Source organism: Natator depressus, chromosome 7 (genome assembly GCF_965152275.1).
Source record: "Natator depressus isolate rNatDep1 chromosome 7, rNatDep2.hap1, whole genome shotgun sequence".
NCBI classification, from domain to species: domain Eukaryota; kingdom Metazoa; phylum Chordata; order Testudines; family Cheloniidae; genus Natator; species Natator depressus.
Genome location: NC_134240.1, coordinates 10,129,985 through 10,151,170, shown reverse-complemented (window position 1 = coordinate 10,151,170; position 21,186 = coordinate 10,129,985). Strand labels below are relative to the sequence as shown.

The 21,186-nt window shown below is 41.1% G+C and overlaps 1 protein-coding gene across 12 annotated transcripts in view; it reads left to right on the top strand.

Annotated features, from left to right (window-relative positions):
* FOXP1 (forkhead box P1) overlaps positions 1 to 21,186 on the top strand; it is a 494,830-nt gene that overhangs the window by 294,386 nt on the left and 179,258 nt on the right. Inside the window, exon 7 of one of the 12 annotated variants that reach the window (XM_074957494.1) lies at positions 3,580 to 3,585. The exons of the other annotated variants lie outside the window; for them this stretch is intronic. Within the exon in view, the coding sequence (XP_074813595.1) occupies positions 3,580 to 3,585 (6 nt within the window). The remainder of the gene's footprint in view (positions 1 to 3,579; positions 3,586 to 21,186) is intronic. 12 annotated transcript variants of the gene reach the window in all.

The window sequence follows — 21,186 nt, the reverse complement described above, 5'->3', positions numbered from 1 at the left end:
TGTCTACCCAAGCAGGGAATCACACCCCTGGCTCAAGCTGTAGGCACAGCTGAAGGTCACGTCTATACTACAAACTTTGGTCAATGCAAGTTATGTCAGCATAAAGCCATTGTAGTTAGTATATCGCTTGTATAAATGCATACTTGGTGCCTTCTGTTGGTGCGCCTACTCACTGGGAGTGCTTTTATCGATGTGCAGTGCATCATGGGTAGATATCCCAGTGTGCAACCTGCCACCATCTAGCACATTGTCTTTTGTGAATTTTTGGCAATACATGGTTGGGCCAAAATAAGTTGCACAGGGGAGACCGAGAGCAAGGGTTTAACTTCCCACAGTGCAACTGTCTCCACCCCATAATGTCATCCGTAGTCCATAATTTTCGCACCTGTTTTCAAAATCCCCAAAACCCATGCGCACCCCCTCGCTGTCTGCCATCTGGCAGAAGCATGGAGCCTTCAAAGCTCTGCACTATTGTCATAAGCATTGCAAGCACAGGGTGCACAAGCATGCGGTTTTGCAGAGCTGCAAGAAGAACCGACTCAGCAGAGAACATGACAATTTCTTGGAGCACAAATTGCTGTGGGACATGGTGAGAACCAATTCAAGGTTGTTGGTGGGGTTCAGGGACCATTTACAGATGGTGAAGTGCTGTTGCTGGGCCTGAGAAACGAGCACTGACTGTTGGGATTGCATCAGAATAAAGGTTTGGGATGATGAGCACTGGCTGCAGAACTTTCAGATGTGCAAGGCCACGTTCCTGGGTCTATGTGCCGAGCTCACCTCACCCCAGCCCTCCAGCACAGGGACACCAGAATGAGAGCTGTGCTGTCAGTGGAGAAGCAAGTGGCAATCGCTCCTTGGAAACTTGCAATGCCAGATAGCTACTTCTCAGTGGGAAATCATTTGGGAGTTGAGAAATCCACTGTGGGGGGTCATTGTCATGCAAATGTGCAGGGCTGTTAATCATCTCCTGCTGTGCAGGACTGTGACTCTTGGCAACGTACAGGACATAGTGGATGGTTTTGTAGCAGTGGAGTTCCTCAACTGTGGTGGAGCATTACATGGCGCACACATCCCTATTTTGGTGTCAAACCATTTTGCCACAGAGTATGTCAAGAGAAAGGGCTACTTTTCTATGGGTATGCAAGCTTTGGTGGATCACTGGGGGCACTTCACTGACATCAGTGCTGGCTACTTAGGGAAGGTGCAAGATGCTCGTATTTTTAAGAATATAGGACTTTTCAGAAACTACAAGCAGGGACTTTCTTTCCTGACTGATGGATTACCATTGGGAATGTTGTAATGACTGTAGTGATCCTGGGGACCCAGCCTGCCCCGGGCTCTCCTGGCTTATGAGGCCATACACTGGCCACCTGGACTGCACTGAGGAAAGATTCAGTTACTGGCTCAGAATGTGCAGAATGACAGTTGAATGTGCTTTTGGTAGACTGAAGGGACGCTGGTGGTGTTGACTCACAAGGTTGGATCTCAATGAGAATAATATCCCAATGGTTATTGCTGCCTGCTGTGTCCTGCATAATATCTGTGACGGATAGGGGGGAAAGCTGCTGCCAGGGTGGAGGTGGCTGTCTGCCGAGTTTGAACAGCCAGACACAAAGGCTAGTAGAAGAGCTCAACACAGAGCTACATGGCTCAGGAAAGGCTTTGAAGGAGCAGTGAGCCTCAGTAATGCTTTGTGGTGTACTGAGCTCTATTTGGCCCTGCTGTTTTGGGGCTTGTTAGGAATTATGTGGTTCTTGGTGTACATGTGTGAATATAATACTGTCAGTGCACCTATTAATTTTTGCAGTGCTTGCTGTACATTTATGATTATTATACTGTGTGTGTCACTGATCCTATGAGTTGTGTCACACCATACAGTAGCATGTACTTGGTTGCTTTCAGAACTGCTAGGTACTCTGCAGCATACGTTGTGAGCTAATGAAGCTGAGTTATGTTCCAAAGAATAGAATTTTATTCTGTAACAAAATCAGGGAAAAGAAAAGTCCTTGCAATTTTAAAGCAAATATATTAAAAACTTAACAAATTAATACAACAGAACTTATGAAGGTGAAAGAACATTCATGTCCATTTTAGTTACACATACACCAACTGTGGCTTTCAGAGGTCAGTGCTTGTAAAGCTGTGGTTGTCTTTAATGCCCCCCAGGGTAGGGGTAGGGTAGTGGCCCCTGGTGCCACCTGCAATATTGAGGGGGGTTGTGCAGGGAGTTGCTGCAGTGGAGTTCTCCATGGACTGCAGAGGGAGGCGAGCACAGGATTGTTGAACTTGTTGGCCCACAAGAATCTGCAGCATCTGTGTTTGCTGCCAGAGAAGCCCCGTTATGTTCTGGTGCATCTCCCTCTTCTTTTCCTGCTGACTCTTGGGCCTTTCTACTCTTTCCTTCTCCAGGCTGTCTGCAATGTTCATCTTCCAGGCCCCATGCTCACAGTCTGATGCAGCAGTAGCTTGCAGGATCTCATTGAACATGTCACCCCAAGTTCTTGTCTTTTTCCTCCTTATCTGGCTCAGGCATTCCATGAGTGTGGAGGGGGGACCCCTCAAGGCTGAAGTAGCAGCAGCTGCAGATAAAGCACATGGAAGTGCCATTAATTATCAGTATAGTCACAACAGAAAGCGAAACTTAAGATTCAGAACTCCCTGCCCTGGCTCCCCTAAAGTTTTAAACAAGACATGCTCATTGACACATCTGCTTGATAGTGCTTGTGCATGGCGCCACTCAAAGCACAAGCCCTGGTGAGTGGGAGCCACCAGGGGGTGAGGGAGGTGAGGAGGGAATTGCTCAGTTGTTTGAAACTATGGTCATACTACTGGCAACATTTTCCATGAGTGGCGGTGACTTTAGCTGATGTCTCACTCCTGAGGGTAACAAAGGCAGAGAGAGCACGTCTGCTGCTGCTGTTCTGAAGCCGCCCAGGCCCCTATGTTGCTAGCCTGTGTACTGCTGTGGTGCCTGCCAAAGTTATCTCTGACTAGTGTGGGAAATTGTCCTACTGCAGAGGAAGAAATAAGGTTGCAGTCAGGAGAAGATTGCAGAGTCCCTCTACGAAAGTGTCATCAAGATCTCTTGAGAGGATTCAAGGGACATCCCTATGTACATAAACTGCTCCACATGGCTCCCCCTCGCCTAACTCTACAGTGCAGTGAAATGCAGATAACAACTCTACCGTTCTTTGTTGTACCACTACCTCTTCTAGTATGAGTAAATTAATGAAAAGTCGATTGTTGTGCCCTGTTAGTTGGGGGCGCCATCATTGCAATGGGAAATAAATTTACACACTTACCTGAGGATCCATTCCCCACATCGGGCTCATATGTTACTGACTGCCAGGACTGACTGACTGGACCGTGGTGGAGTCTCAAATAGTTCCTAGCTCACAGCATAGCTGGACCCCCTGGTTGCATGTCCCCATCTCCTGCTCTTCCTCTTCCATTTCCTCCTCATCCTCACTGTTCATGCCAGGGGCCTATGGCTCCGGCATTTTGGACGTATCGACAGTGATCTATGGGGTGATGACAGGGTCTTCGCCAAATACAGCTTGCAGTTCTTTGTAACAGCAGCAGGTCTGCAGCTTGGCACCAGATAGATTGTTGGTCTCCCTGGCCTTCTGGTAGGCCTGCTGCAGTTCCTTTGCTTTTATGTGGCGCTGCTGTTGGTCCCCGTTGTACTCATACTCCTGCATCATCCATGCAGTCTGCTCACAGATGTCCACATTCCTACGGCTGGAGCACAGCTTCTTCTCTCCACAGGCCCAGGAGATCCAGTAGCTCCTGTCTGCTCCAAGCTGGAGTGCATCTGGAACATGTAGCCGGCATGGTCAGCTGGGTAGTTGCGCACAACAATGGAGAACTGCGACGTGCGCTATCCAAGCTGGGCAATCAGGAAAAGGTATTTCAAAAATTCATGGGGCTTTAAAGGGACGGGGGACCTTCTGGTCTAGTGACTCCGGCAGCAGAGTTCACAATTGTGAACAGAGCAGTCAGTGTCAGGCATTGTGGGACAGCTGCTCGAGAACTGTTAGTATCAACATAGGTAATGCAGTGTCTACCCTTACACTGTTTTGACCTCAGTACATTGACCATGGCTTAATGCCACTTGGGAGGTGGTGTTACTATGTTGGTGACACATTTAAGAGTAGACTTGCGCATGACTAGGTTGGTGCAAGGCGGCTTACATTGACCTAACTTTGTAGTGTAGACCGGGCCTTAGTGTCCATGGAGACAAGCCCTAAGACAGACTTAGGAAAGCGATGTAGGAAATAGTTATGATTTCAGGTAGCTTGGAGTAATGTTTTCTTGGCATAATATGGATTCTTATTTGATAAACATAGAGATTCAGGATGGCAGTCTTTAAGTAAAGAAATGTCACTGGACCCACTGATACACAGATGTCAGATGCAAAGGCATGGAAAGGACATTTTTGCCTTCTAACAGAGTATTAAAATAAGCACAAATGCCTCTAACTTTGAATAGCCAGTTTAGCTCAAGCCTGTCAGTTTAACTGTGGAACAATGCACTTACTAGTTCTACTTACCTTTTAGGAAATAAAACAAATGTCCTAGTGCATTTTTGTGCTTTTATACCAGCCAGCATTGTTATTTAAGGGTGACAACACAAATGGTTTAGATTTAGAGATGCAGAGTAAGGTCACATTTTGCCTCCAGAATCTGAAGTAATGAGGATTTTATTTCAGATAACATCTTTGGGATTGATACTTAAAAAACACAACTTTTACTGGTGTTATGCCAATTTGCCAGGGGCCATTTAGAGAAGTGTGTGTGTGTGTGTATAGGTTAGGGTTTGGCATTTTTTTAATGTAGTAGGACTTGCCAGAGTTCAGGTGGGATTTTATTCTCTACTAAATTGTAGCTGGAGATCAAATGCAGGCAGGTGGGGAAAAATAAGTGCATCTTTTTTGTGCCCAAGTCAGGAGGACCACAAGTTAAAGAAATGTAAAGGATGACGTACCTACAGTAAATTTTCCTACAAAAATTTGTTTGTATTACATCACTGACACAGAAAAATCAAGGGCAACAAGGACTGCAACGCTGTTAAAAGGGCGGCTCTTTAGCTGGGCTACTCGCTACGAGACAGCCAATGGGTTGGTTTGTTAAGACTGTGGATGTCATGCAATCCTCTCTACTCATGTCTGCTTTCTTGTGAGCTGGGTGCCTTTCAAAATTCTTGTTGGCTGCTCACAAGAGTGGCGAAGACAGAAGAGCAACATTGGGTCTGTGCTTACATCCTGCATCATCGTTCATCAGCGACAAACCCAGAGCTTTGGGTTTCTGATTGCTTGCTCACTCAGAGAAGGAGCTAGGGCATTTTTGTTTTGTAAACTAAGCATTTATTTCAGATTTTCAGTTCTACATAACGCAGTAATCGAGTGGTGAAAACATGTCCAATTAGATCTGAAGTTAAAGTAGTTCATATTATGGGGCATTGGTACTCAATATTTTACACTGAAGACAAAAATAAAAATATGGAGTGAAATTTTCGCATGTGCTCAAGGCCAGCATGAAACCCACGCACCGCTTAAACCCTAACAATACAGCCTAAAGGAGCTGAGATGGCATAGAAGGCTTTTGCTGGCATAGGGGTGAGTTTCACCCATAATGAAACCAAATCTAATGACCACCAGCCCATGGAAAATCTCAGTCTCTAGAAGAATTGCTGTAGAATATCTTCCACTTTACATTATACTGCATTATGTGCCCACTTGCATAACATGTTAATGACTACCTGCCAACCCATCCTCCTGCATAAAACTCAGTGAAAGAAAAGTGGGAGGGAAGGGTGTTCTGGCTTTTCTTTTGGAAGCCTAAATAGAAAAGAATGTTTAGGATGAAAGGGTGAACAATCTAGTTAAGGTGCTGGTCCTTTTGTGGCAGTTCATTAATAAGATTTGCACGGATTGGCTGTTGGGTTTTCATGGGTACTGGAACATAGTGCAGTAGTTTTGGCTGACATCTTGCCTACCTTGGAGTGGCAGAATATGGACTAGATGCTGATGTAGTATGCATTAAACATGTATGTATGTTTACATGTTGTTAAAGCCATGTCAGTCCCAGGATATTCGAGATGCAAGGTGAGTGAGATATCTTTTATTAGACCCACTTCTGTTGGTGAGAGAGACAAGCTTTCGAGCTTATGCAGAGCTTATGCAGACCTGAAGAAGAGTTCTGTGGGAGCTCGAAAGCTTGTCTCTCTCATCAACAGAAGTTGGTCCAATAAAAGATATCTTCCCCCACCTGGTCTCTCCATAAACATATGGAATTTTTAAAAATTACATTAAAAGGAAATTAAGTTTGCAAAATCAAGAACTCGGAAGTTAGAAAATGCCAGTTATAAGCCACTGAAGACAGGATCTTAGAATGAATGGAAAGGTTAGGTAACCTGAACGAGAGGCATTGCTACCTGCTCTGCCTATAATCAGTTGTATACGTATGTAGCCCAAAGCTGATAGCTGAATTAGTTTGTACATTGAGATCAGTCTCTACACTTCTGTGCATCATTCAGGACATAAGATTTTGATAGTGTCGCTGCTCTGGATTTGGGAGAGCTGATAGATATTTCAGCATTAGGAGACATTTAAAACACTTATAAAAGGCAAAAAGGAAGATGTTTTATTTCCAAAATGTTTTTATAATGGAAAATATTTAGGTCGGACTTGGCTTTATAAATGTCTGTATGACTGTGGCCCATGCCTGGGGAGCCTTAAGTGATACAAAGAAGATGCTGAGTAGAGATTTTGTTTTTATTTTTATTGAGATTTGACTTATGCCAGAATCCACATTCAACTTCTCTGGGTGCAGAGGCTCACCAGGCAGTGGTAGGTGTATGCTCCCTGTGCAGTGCTTAGCTATGTGGAGTCCCTCTTTACCATCATGAGCAGGCAGGGCAGAGCCAATGGGGCAGTTTTGTGGATTTTCCCATCCTCTTGGGAAATGGAGTATGGTAAAGATTAATACAGCCTTCTCCAGTCAATAGACTTCGGCATCAGTCCTGTAAAAAGAACTGCCTGGGGAAACCCCGCTGTCTGCTCAAAGCTCCACTGGGGTTCTGCACAGGTAAGTCAGTCCACTCACATGGTTCTCTTTGCAGGATCAAAGCCATAGTTTAAAGTGACTTGTATAAGATCACAGAGTGTAAATTGTAGAGCCATAAATAGAACCCAGGAATTCTGGGTCCTGGTCCTAGTCCCCTGTTCTCACTACCAGAGCTCACCCCTTCTGAGCAAGAGCTCCACTTTCTTTTGCAAATTTGAAAAGTGTATAAATATCTCTCTTCATTGTCCTTTTTGTAAATTCACCCCATGAGCACAGAAAAAGAAGAGAGCCAGGGTTTCCTCCCCCCCCCCCCCCCCCGGACATCCACCCACCCCAAACTCTTCCACTGGTGTAAGTTCAAGTACTCTTATTTGTGCCAAAATTATCAAATATGACTTTTGTGTAAACATGCCCTTTGTGCAGTGTAACATGGCCTGCCTCCTTTCCGCTACAGAGTCAGCTTTTCAACTCACATTGTGATCCAAAACGTGCCTGCTGAATAACAGGCAGCTTGTTATGTGAAGGGAAAATAGTCTACTTATTCCTACTCTGATAGCTTGCATTCTGTAATACAGATCGAAAAGAAAAATCCCTCCTTAGTCAATAAACAACAAAAAGCAGACCTATCTTTTATAGCGTTCTTGAAACAAATGTAAGGTTATAACACTAAAACAGGTTTTATGAAATCTATTGAAGAAATAATCTACTGCTTTCTTGCAGTTCCTTGTCTTTTTAATTAGTGCTAGCAATGGGATTGTTAGCTTTTAAGATATGGTAAATATGGGCCTATTAATATTATTGAACATAATACTTAACAAGGTACAAGAAGTGCTGGTAGCTGTAGATATTTTATAGTCAAGTTGAAAGCAGGCCATTTTCTGTTTGACAAATTTTCCTTTATTACCATTGTGTTTAGGTACACAGAACATGAAGCCTTAAACTGTAAACTTTTTCCAGGTGTCTAGAACAGCTGTCGCTGACTGACAGGCGTAGGGAATGCATTGTATGTTTTTTCAGTATTGTGTGGCATGTTTGAACCCCTTTTCACAACAGAAAAGTATTTGGAGTTTAAAATATTTCAGACTCCTTATTTTTCTTGAGAAATGATTCACCAGGTTCTACAGATTAGGAAGGAGACCTTTTGAAGTTTTTTTTACTCTTGGTTCCATTCTTTTAACTTGTATAAAGACTGGATTATAAAGGTTTAGCAGTGATTAGCTCTGTTTACAGTATTTTCTTTGCTCACAGAGTGGGGCACTCTTTTTTTAGAGCGTGTTTTATTTTCCAGTGTTTCTGTTGACTACCTGTTTCTTCTCCTAATTGATTCCAAGGACAATTGCTTGGCGTAACACCTAAAAGTTATTGCTCACTAGGGCTGTGAATCATAAATCACAAGTGAAAATATGATTTTTTTGTTCCCTGAGGAAAGAGAACCTCATTTTATATTCTTGTTTGGGGAACCTTCTGTGGCCATGATTTTGAGAGAGGCCTGCTGGTTCCAGCAGACCACTGCCAGTGAATGTTGATAACCTAGCTAAGTGCAGAAAGCACACCATCATAAGTCAATCCAGACACCCAAATCCAGGGGCGCTGTAGACTCTCTCTCTTTCTCTCTCTCTTCTGTCCTTATCATTTCTCATTTTTTAATTTGGGTAGGCTGGCTTTTTTCACAAAGCCCAAGGGGAGACTGGAAAACAGTTGTATTTCAAGACACTTTGCGGTCAGCTTTACGCAGCTTGTTCACTTGCCTAGGAAGGATTGTCTCACCAACATATTTAGTGTCTCACCAACATGGAAGGACTGACTTTTTCAGTCACTTTTGTTTGGTAATCACAAATGGAAGAGAGGTTTCAGAGTAACAGCCGTGTTAGTCTGTATTCGCAAAAAGAAAAGGAGTACTTGTGGCACCTTAGAGACTAATGAATTTATTTGAGCATAAGCTTTCGTGAGCTACAGCTGAGAGAATCACATCCCTCCCATGGTGATAAGGACAGCCCACTTTAAGGAGCAATCAATCATCCCTTTGTTTGGTTGCATTCACCCCTCCTGCCTTTAGGAAAAATATTTCTAATCACCCAAGGAAATCAAAATTGAAAGCATCAGAACCTCTGTGAATTAGATGCACGCTACCTAGCTTAAAACATCTGAGCAATTGCATGCAGTAAGTTTTCACAATGGCAAAAGTATCCCTAACTAGAGATACCAGCTACCACATATCTATTAACCAATTGTCTAGATCTTTTTACTACAAAAGAATTAGGGGCTCTTTCTTCAAACCTTATTTGGCCACAGGGAACATCATATGAGGATTTGCTGTTGAAACAACCCACATAACCATCCCTGTTTCTTCTTATTCTGTATCAGTAGTTCCCCATTTAATCTAATACATTATTTCTTCCAGAAGCACGTTATCCTCAGGAGACACATCTTTCCATTGTTTTCAATCCAGGAAAGACCGAAGAAACTGGTCTCAAAAACTGTTATCTGCTGAGTGGCTGTCTGATATCATATAGCTACCAATGTCTTTATTCCTCTTGCCTTACATCAAATAGTCCCTAATGCAGTGGTTTTCAACCTGTGGACAGCTGGAGGTCTGCAGACTATGTTGAAAATTTCCAAAGGAGTCCACACCTCTATTTGAAATATTTTAGAGGTCCACAAATGAAAAAAGGTTGAAAGCCACTGATCTCGTGCACAAAAATGATCAGACCAATGTCTCTTATATTTTATTGCCAACTTCAGTGGTGAGTCTCAGGTCCACCTAAGCCTGTTAGAATAGAATCTCAGGCTATATCCTGATAACAAAAATCCACCATCAGTCCCCCAGTGTAGAAGGGCAAGGTAAAGGCTTAATGGGACAAAAAAATTTACTATTCAATTCACAACGTTTATCCAAAACCCCTAGTAGTCACCACTGTAACTCGGCAGTCTAAAGCATTGGCGAAGTATTCTCCCACAGCAGAGATCAAACCCACAGGATACTGGTGGCATGAGATGTATCTGATCAGCACACAGGTGATACTCTACCCATGTCACAAAACCTCTTCAGATTTATGTTATGTATAGGAATGGAATAGGAAATAGGATCAATTCACAAAGTACGTTTTGAAACTCCTGAGGTGAAGGGTTGTCCGCCACCACTGAACTGACTCCGTGCTGTGACTGGAAGCACCAGAGATATCGTAGCTGCAATGTCAAGTAGTAGCTGAAGCAAGAGTCTATATTCAGGTTATGTCAAAAGCTACTGGGAGATCCAGTATGACCAATATATAACAATACAGTATCTGGAAACAGTACAACAGCCTGCCCCTCATACATCAAAATCCCATTTCTGTTGATCCTTGGTGTGTGTAGCAATTCAAGTTCAGCAGGAGTTGTCAAACTGCCTTGTTGGTGAAGAATCCCTTTTGCATCTGATCCATGATGTCAGAAAGAATCCACTCTCATCTTGGCCTGAGGAGCAAGTTCCTGATATTGGGAACTATGTGTAACTCTATGGCTCAACTTGTACAAAGGCCACGTTTCTTACTTGTCGATACTGGTGGGAAAATGACAAACTTGCCAGCCACTTGTCTTGTAGAAGAACTGGGATAGTTGGAATAGTGCCAGGCACACAGCCAGAGCTGTGGGTCTGTTTCAGCAGAAGTGGATGGGAACGCAGCGACTCGTAACACAAAATCACCCTTCGCTGTCTTTCGTAGCCACGGGACGGTTCTAAAAAGTGGCATGTACCTGGCATGTAGTACCACAATATCTAAACAAAGCCACCAAGTTTTCAAGATATCTTTGGCATGCCGCACTGTAATGCAATAATGCCGTTTTTTAGTGACATGCCAGCCCTCAACTAGGGGATCCAGGATCTTTCCTGTAGAGAAATGATAATATTTTCACCTATTACCCCCTCAAAATCTTTCCTCTTGTAGCCAGCATAGGAAGGGTTGACACTGATTGACCATGAGACAGGGGTCTTTTAAGGCCACAGTCAGGAGGGGTAAAATAATCCGACACATCATGTGAGTTTTGAAATGCTGGAAACTTTGAAAAAAATATTCACATGCGCGCCCAATGCCACGGTGTAAACATCCCCCAGTATCCTCAGCAGGTCCATGTGCTCAGTGAAGTCCCAACTGTCAGATTTTCCCACTGGAAGTATGAAAATATATCAGTACCCCACGCAACCCACCTTTCTCATGGACGTACAGTAAGACAGAGGTGGCACATTGAAAGAAGCTGCCTAGATCCCGCAGGCCCACTTTTAGAAACCGCTTCAAGGGCATCCACTAATAAGAACCCAGGAGAGCTGCCCCCACCTTAAGGATCTGCCACTTGATGGGGGCCACTAAAAGCGTGCAGAAGCAGAAAGGGTTTGTGATGTGTGCAGCCTGCTCATGATCCCTTCCAGGCTCGTGAATGTCAGGGATTTGTGTAACAGCGTAATCCTCTAGCAATCACATGGCACCTCTGCCACATTCCCTGCATCTACCCTCATTTGTTCCTTTGCTGCCTTACCAGGGAGAAATAAGAGCAACTACTGACATCCTTAAGATACCTGAACAGCCAACAGATGGTACTGCTCACTTATGAAGGGTTGTCCGGCACAATCTTATCCATATCCTTATCCTGGAAAAAGTAACTAATCCCTTAACCTTTGCCCGGGCTTTCATCATGCAAATCATCTCTAATCCCTGCAAAGGAGTCCTCTTCCCACTGTTCACCACTGTCTGCCTCATTGGAAGGCATCGCTTAACTTTCCATGAAATTCTTTTGGTGCCTTCTTCCCTCTGATCATCTGTGATGATGCCTGCCTTTTCTGCCATGTACTCGAATGGAGTGGTGGGAGGCGGGGGCTGTGTGAGTGGCACCCTGTCCATGAGAGCCCATGGCAGGAAAGCAAGGATATGCTGTTCTCTCTTTCGGATATTAGCCTGCCTTCTGATTTCCTTGTGTAGTAGTTGAAGAAACAGGGGGTCGGTGACAATCCTCCAAAAACCATCTACCGCATTTTCCTTGTGCTCCTCTGTAAGGGCCTGAATCTCCTGCAAAAAGAATATTGTGGAGGGACTTCCAGGCATCATGGCTGGAAATTGTAGGACTGCATGGAGTGTCCTTGGACATTGTCACTGAAAGAAAGGAAGATTGAAGGCACCTGGAGGAGAGAAGTGAAAGAGGGGGCTATTTAGCCTGCAAATCCTTATCAGGCTGCCTTTTAGGAGCCTTCTCTTAACGGGTCCACACTATCTCCACACACTATTGATGTGATTGACTGAGCCATGAAGACTAATTGACTGCTGCTCCTGTCCCAAAAGCTGTGTCCCTGCCTGCTGGCAAGGAATTGTGTCAGGCATATTTTTGTTTTCTGGAAGTCACAGCTGATGTCTTACCCTCACAGCCAAGTCCCAGGATGCCACCTACCTCTTTGGGCGTCAGTCTAGCCCTTTCTATAGTTTCTCCATATGCGCCTCAATTTTCCGCTCTGTTCTTCCAGTTTATATTTTTAACAACTTGTTGGTAGTGTATGAGATGAAATGTTCAGCTGAAGACCTAGGTAGAGGGAACTGGCAATGCTACAATGCCTTTCAGTCCAACTCTTCTCTGTATCTCTCTATAATGTGCATTTGTCGATAGTGGTTTCTTAGAGTAAAAGTCCCACCATATCTAAAAGGAACATATTGTTCCGGATATGTCCTGAAATTTGGCTTTTTCTAGCATGGAACAAACGAATATCCAAAAGTTAGCTGAGAGCTCACATACATAGTGCAATGTGGGTTTTTGTTTGTTTGTATTTACTACTTACAGCCCAATTGAATGATTTAGATGTCTAAATTAGGTGCTTAAATTTAGGCATAATTTAGCCCTTTAATCAGCCCTGAAATGCCCAGTTTGGGTATTTAGGCACTTAAATGTGGGTGCTTAAATGCCCATTTTTGGCATCTAAGTGCTGTTTGAAGTGCCTAATGTGATTTAGGTACCTAATTTTAGGCACCCAAAGCTTTAAAATTGAACCCTTAATGTCTTAAAAGTTCTGTAATCCAAATTCTGTTTTCAGTTAACCAGTGGAAATCCACTGAAGTCAGTAGAGTTATTCAGGATTCTCACTTGTGTTTAAGAACACATATTGGCTTTGTATGTGAAATATTTCTGGGTCTCTAGCATACAAAAGCACGGCTTGTAAACTCATTGAGAAAGGCATTATATGCCCAAGTACAAGCTGCTACAATTGGAACAAGCACTGACCAGCATTATTACTCATGTGAAGAATATTTACCATTGACCTTTATATAAAAAGTGTCTTGAGATCATTACATGTGGAAAATATTGATATTTTTCTACAAATAAATGTTAGGGTAGTTAATAGTCATAGGCTGTGTTTGTCAACACCCAGCTTGCAAATAGAGAGGTGGATCAATTAACATGTAATGGACCTGAAGGACATCTGTAGATAAGGGTTAAACAATCTATTAAAGCTGAACCCATGAACCTGTTCAAACTGCAAGAGTTGTTTGTTCCAATAAAACTTTTGTCTCTGCTGTGTACATGTTTTATAGAATGTGTCTTTCATCTACAAGAAACACTTAAAGTCAGGTTTTTAATATAATGTTGGTAGCAAAGTATGAAGGACAGAGGAGGTAACAGAGAAGGCAACTTGCTAATGCAAAAGCAGTGTACTGAAAGTCACTTTTATTTCTTATTTATAATCTACATGCACACTCTGGATAATAGATGACAACGCTCATTCAGTACTTTAACTTCAAAGCAGAGAGAAGGCATGGATGACAGAGCTGGGAGCTGGAACACAAAGGTACTAACAACAAGAGGAAAAATGCCTGTTTACTGGATTGCATTTGTTAGCACGCTGTCTTCAGATATTGTTCCCCCAGGAGTAGTGAGAATATGTGCTGCACGAACAATGATTTAACATCTGAAAATGGTACTTAAAGAGTTTTCTGTCTGGTAGTAATGTGATGAAGGCTTCTGAATGGAACCTGGGGACTTCATTTCTTCTATTTATCTATATGTCTCTCTGGCTTTAGTCAGCGGTAATTACATATTTAACCCCTTAAATAAGTTTAACCCTCTCAGCACCAACTTTCTTTTTTTTTTGGTCTCACATCTGCTTTTGTTATAGCACAGCTATGCTCCTTGAATTCCTTGCCAAAAAAAATCAAAAAGACAACAGAATTTTGGAGAAGTTGTAGCCAGGGAAATGCATTGAGAATAATACCAAGCTCCACCTCTCTTGTGGAAGGAAAGCAGTTTGAATGTAGATAATAGCAGCGGGGTAAAGTGTTCTAATGGGTTCAGTATAGCTGGGAGCCTTATAGAAGAGAGAGGGAGAGCTGTAATAAGGGAGGAAGTTATAGATAGTGCTCTAAATCAACAGTATAAATTTGCTGCTTACTTCAGCAGTATAGTTTTTTTGCAGCTTTCTCAATTAACACTTATTCTGGGGGGCTTGCTTAATAGCTTATGTGAAACAAATATTAACATAAATTGTTTAATTATATCAAAACCTTGAATTCCTCCAAGATGAAAAATTGTTTTTAGCTAAGAATACATTTGCAATAAAACATCCTCTAGTTAAAGTAAATGAGCTCTAAGGAAAGCCATAAGATTGTAGCTGAGGTACTTTTACAGTTTATTTTCATGGTATTTAAATTATGACACCAGTGGGTATTTTTAATTAGTGCCTCTTTAAAGTGTGCACTTGTCTACATAAGTCATTTTGGCAAATTTGAGAAATTCATACAGTGGTTGCTGTAAAAGAGGCCAGCACAGCCTACAGGAATTAGAATTAAAAGTTTCTGCAAGCTGTTGTCAACATGACCACATCTCATTAACTTAAAAAATTGAGATTATTTGCCTTAAAGCTTGATTTGACTAACAGTAATCAAATATTAGGCTCAACAGGGAAGGAGGAAAACAGCTTCTCTGTTGTGATCTGTATCTTTAAGTGTTTTCTGGATCCCTTTAAACAACTATGTAAGATTTCTGTTTTGACAATTATAATGGGGGGAAAAGGGGAGAAGGAAAAATAGATAGCTTTGAAAATAATCTCAGTGTAGTCTTATTTTACGCTCTGACACATTATTTACTAAATTTGCGCAACATAAATATGATGTCTCTGATACTTTTCATTAAATAGTTGGAATTAATTATCTTGTGTACTTCCCCTGAATTATCAAAGTTTAAGTAGTGGAAACTGGTTCCATTTTATGATGATGGTCTTCTTCAACGGTTAAATAGATATGAACCTTGCATTTATATCCTAGATTCATTTTATTGTTTTAACAAAAAGATGATGTAGGTTGCAAAATTGTTCTTGAAATCAGCCAAGACAGAAAAGTGCTTTTCTTATCTCATGCATTCTTTCAGTAGCTTGTTAGTTCAATCTGTGGGGGGAAAATATCTCTTTGGGGCAATAATTAAGGTATTTGAGTATAGGAAATCTACAGTGCTTGAATTTAAGAGAGTAGAGCAGTCAGAATCTGATATTATATTCTTCTGTGTTTTCCTACTAAACAAGAAACAATGTCATGCCTAGGTGTAAACTATGGCACATATTATTTAAAAAGGGTGCAGTTAAACAAAAGAAGATAAAGTCTTGTGCCTTTTTATGTCTTTGAACTGAGAACATGTGCTGCATTTTACTAAAGGAACATGAGCTTTGAATGTAAGTAACTGGTTTTTGCATTAGGTACTCCCTGGAGGTAGCAGAAAAATATCATGTCCCTGCATGAAATGCGAATGTGAAATCTACCAGAAAGAAATATTTATGACCATTTTATGCTTGATTAGACTTGGATGACATCTGTTAGAAGACAGGGACTGGACAAAGAGAGAGACGCTCGGGGGCAAATGTTAACAGAGTTGTTTAGATGATGCTGGGGCAGAAGCGTCCATTTACTGCCAGGCAAAACATAGAATTGTGTTAGCAAAAGTGCAGCTGACAAGAATTCACTGTGATGGAGACACTGTAAACCGACTAGCTGAAATAGTAAAAATACAGCTGCTGATATTCACTACACTGCCACAATTTATGGTCAGGGATCTCAGCTAAACACAGATACTGTAACTTTCAGAGATCAGATATATTAATAAAGTTATATAAATGTGAGTCAGTTCTGCAAGGACGACAGCCTCCCTTTTTGCAATTGTTCACCATGCCACAGCATAGACCTAGAAGAACTGAAAAATCATCCTTCTTAAAGACTAAACAAAACATATTGCGTTGAAATAACCAACCTGAGTGTTTCTGTTCCATTACTAACTTACCACTCATACTTTCCCCCTGTAAGCTGTGATCCTGCTGTCCTCTCTGAATGAAACTTGCTCCTTAGCTGGAATTAATTTTTCATTTGAATGTAAGGGGCCAGGTTCTGATCTCCTCCTTTACACTGCTGTAAATCCAGAGTCACTTCATTACAGCCCAATGGAGTTATGCCAGATTGACACTGGTATAATTGAGATCAGAATCCGGTGTCAATAATTTAATCTTCTCAGATGGTGCCAGTGGTTTAACTTCAAAAGTTTGACAAACATTTGATCAATTTTTAACAATTTAGCTTGAAAGCACATAAATGCTGTTTATTGTGTTTGCAGAAATGGTCTTTTATGGCTTGAGGTATGAACACTCACTTCTTTCTGGTTCTTTTCCCAGCTTTCTTTTCCTGTAAATTTTCTCTGTCTGGAATGCTTATGGGAAATGTTATTTTGTTTTTGTTTGCAGCAGTTCTGTTGTTTTGATTTTGTCTGAGTGGTATGGAAAACAGTACGTCACTTGGTGTGGGTGTTTTGTCTATTGGCCATTTGGCTATTGCACATATATTTCTCATACTTACTACATGATGACAGGAGAACCCAAATGGCATAATTTTCCAGCTGAATTTTGCTTTCCAGTTTAATAATAGTGGATGGAAAACAAAGTTAATAGATTTAGCAGTTTCGATACTGCTCACATGCTGATAGATGACTTTAGATTTTTTTTTTTTTCCTGTGTGGTTAAGGAGCTATTTAGACAAAGGTCATATTAATGCATATATCTGTTTCTATAATAAACTGCATAAGGATTATGTTACACATTTTGCATACAGTTGTGAAAAACTATAATTTAAGTTGCAAAACCCATAAAAGGGCAATAAACAATTTTAATATCATTAGTATGATTAGTTTATGGTACTTTTATCCTGTTTTTAGGCAGTACAGATCATAAGCTCTACCAATAAATGTCTTTTAATTAAAAATGATTTAAAATAAAAAATTTTGATTTGAAAACAGTACACAATGTTCCCAAGATAACTTAGAGGTTATAGCTGAATAGAATTAAATGTAGGATATACTAATTCCTGCTTAGAAATTACAGCGTTAGGTGTGAGCATATTGAAAGAGTATAGAATTCAGCTTTAAGAATAGATAATTTTTTTGTGTAGTACAGAAATACAAAATGGAAAGTATGATTAATTTTTCAATTTCTCTCTGCAGATATCTAATAATTGTACCCCTGGACAGCCAAAGGCTTTCATTAAAGATTTAAAATGCAAAAGAAAGGTAGAATCAAAAAGATGTTATTTTGGATTAAATAATGTAAAATAACTGTAGGGCAATAGCGAAGTGAAAGCTATTGGCAAAATAAAAGCTTGGCGTTGACTTTCCTTGAGACATGCTTAAACATTTACACAGATGCATGCATCTTGTTATAACAAGGGTGTTAACAGAAAAAAAAATATTTGTAAGGTTGCTTAAACTGGCCATGATTTTCAAATATATTTTTGTCCTTCAGATATTGATTCACTTAATCATGGTGACATCATATAAAAGCATGATACATGGCAATGTGGTATGGAAATTCATATAAGTGCATTGATAATGTTGCCCAGCAGTACAGAATTTGTTAGAAATCCACATGTTCTATTGTTTCCTTTACTGAGCATCTCCAAATATTAGGAGGGAAGAAAGCACTTTGCAACAGCCACCTGTGAATGTATTTTTTTTTCTTAAATAAAGCTAACTTTTATAAGCCTAGAGAAAAGGAACACTGCATTTTTAGTATATAGAAGCTGTCAGAAAGGTCCAGCTGGACTTATCCTCCCTGTTCTGTACTGTCTTTATCACTTTGCTCAGTTCCACGTAATAACATCTTCATCTGAGATTGCTGTGGCACAGGGGAACTGCATTTGTTGATCAAATTTGGCTGGATAACACTGTGATCTCGTATCCTGAAGTGCAGAGATGTGCCTGGAATACGTAAGCATAAAGCTAGCCTCTTGATTGATTGATTCTGCCTGTCACAGTACAAGATAACTGGATCAGTAAATACCGTGTGCACTTCAACTTCATCTACACAATCAAAAGTGAGGGCATCATGGGGCTGAAAAACACTGAGGCATGATGGGAATATATACATTTCAGAATGATAGCCAGGAACTTACAAAAAGAGAAGATTCTTGCTGTGTGTTTATACATGAATAACATGAATGTTACATTAATTTCTGTATATTTGCAGTGGATCTGATTGAGTGTTGATTTATTTCAACTTCACACTGGTGTAACACCACTGACGTCAATCGAGTTACACCAGAATCAAACTGGAGTAATGCACTGGTGAATCAGGCCCAAGGTCTTTTAGTTAGATTGAACAAGATGCATCCGATGAAATGAGCTGTAGCTCACGAAAGCTGATGCTCAAATAAATTCTTTAGTTTCTAAGGTGTCACAAGTCCTCCTTTTCTTTTTGCGGATACGGACTAACACGGCTGCTACTCTGAAACAAGTTTATTTTGTGCCTCTCGTACTTGAGTGGCATGCTATTTATGAGCTAAAGTCGCCATGTTATTTTATTCAAGTTATATGAAGGTACTCCGTGGTTTGGCAAAATGTTGGCCTCCTTCTGAAAAGGGCTGAGCATCCTCAGCCTGCATCGAAGGATCCAGGCTATTTGACTTTGGAAATTTAGAGTGAATTGTGAATGAAAATTAAGAACGGAAAATAAAATCAGAAGTGCGCGCACACAAAATCCTGCACATGGACAACATGTAAAGAGTAAAAAAGTCCATGTTTATGGTTTATTTAAATGAAAGCATAATGTGGCGAAGAAACTGGTGTCTTCAAACTTCGCTGGACATTGCAGTGGTATTTTTGGGTCAGAAAATGACGGCCAAAGTTGGTGTTTGAATATGCAATTCCAAGAAAGGTCTAAAGAACAGCGCTTCTTTTTAGAAAACATGCATGACAAGTGATTTGTTGACAGGGAAAAAAATGTTTGTCCATCAGTAGCCCTAAACTTTAGGTTTGTCTGCTGCTCTTGTGGTCTCTAGTAGGTTTCATGGCCCATGTGAGATGGTAGGGCAAGAGAGATGTGTCTGTTCAAACTAATGATGGCTTTAACTTAGTGATATTTGGATACATGCCCTATGTACGTCTTAAAATGAGACATTGCTCTCCAAAGGCATGTTCCTGCAGAAGTCAGTGACAAAACTCCCATTGAATAGAATGGGGGTAGAATCAGGTCTTTGAAGTACGATTCTGCCATCCCATTGGTATCAGTGGGAAAGTTGCCTGAGTAAGGGCAACAGGAGTGGGTCATAAATTTTCCTTGTGCTTGCTTGGCTACTTGAGTACCTTCTTTGGCAGAGTTGTCTTTCTCCTAGGAGAAACGGCTTAGAAGCTCATGAAATACTGAGTGACTTGTTTATTTAGTTTTATTTGTGTTAACAAAAATGGCTTTTGGCCATGTGTGTCTACGTTGTAGGTAGCTTTAATTTTTTTTATGTTGCTTAATTGGAAACCCGTAAAACTATATAAAAAAATGTGTGTGATAAAATATCTTAGGGATGGAAGATATCCTTTAGCAGCTAAAAGTCTTATCCCACATTCTTGATTCAGGTTACAACTCCCATGAGCCTATGTATGCTACAGTTACAGCCTTCTTGGGAGACATGGCACGTGATTTCTTTTATAGTGTAGATTGGAATTTTGGTTGGGATTTTTAAAGGTGCTTAAGGGAGTTAGGTGCCCAGATCCCATTAAATGTCCGTGGAATTTGAGTTCCTAACTCCCTTAGGATCCTTTGAAAATCCCAGCTTTAACCATGCTCCTGGACCACACATGTTTCAGCACTGACACGATTCTGGGATACTACAGAGATGAGCACTATAGGTATATGGTAAAGCCAGATCTTTAATCCTGTTCAGCCTCATGGATCAGGGACCCAAGAACACTAGAAGATGGAACTGTGTTGGAGCCAGTGACACCGGTGTTACAAGCAGATTCCCTGAGTCCTAACTGTAAAGTAGGTTTGCCCTTAAGCTGAGTAAGGACTGCAGGATTGGCCCCAAATTTTAGAGTTTGTCCCGAAGAAGGAGGTTTTAGTAAGAGAAGTTTACTGATGGCTGTTACTTTTAAATTGTTTTTAGAATAATCTAAAATATTTAATTTGACATTTTAACTTTACACTTTTGACTTTATACTAAAATCTAGATGAACACACCTTGCTGTAAAACTGCTGCAGGACTCCTTCTGAGGCTTGCACCATAGAATCACCTGATGCCTAGTGACAGAGAGCGACAGAATTCACGCATCCCTCTTGTCACTAACTAAGGCGGGCCACTTTTCTGCTTGTCGCATGGTTTGGCTCATACCTTGCCATTGCACAGCAAAAAGTGCTTATGTAAATTCATGTTTATTTCCACTTTATATGGAATCCACCACATCCCCGTCTTTCTGAATGTGCCCATTTGCAGGATTTGCAGGGCTTGGTTTCAGCATATGCATTGCTCCCAAGTGCTGTATTTTTAAGTGCATAATGTTTGACCACATAAAGGAGAATCGTGTGCCTTCATGCTTCTATAAACTTTCTGACATCCCACCATATTGTCACTGTACTCTGTAGCTATTCTCTGCCCTCATCTGTAGCATCACCAGCATTGGTCACCAAATCACCAAGCTCCATATACTGTACTGTTCATTCATGTATCTGTCTGAGGTTGGTTATGGTACCATTCCTTCCCTGTTATACCCCTGGTTTGCTGCCTGTGTTTACAGGTAAATCATCCAAAGGAGTGTTGGTGGCTGTCGTTTAAATACTCTCTGAACATGGGTTTATAACTCATTTTACAAGGTT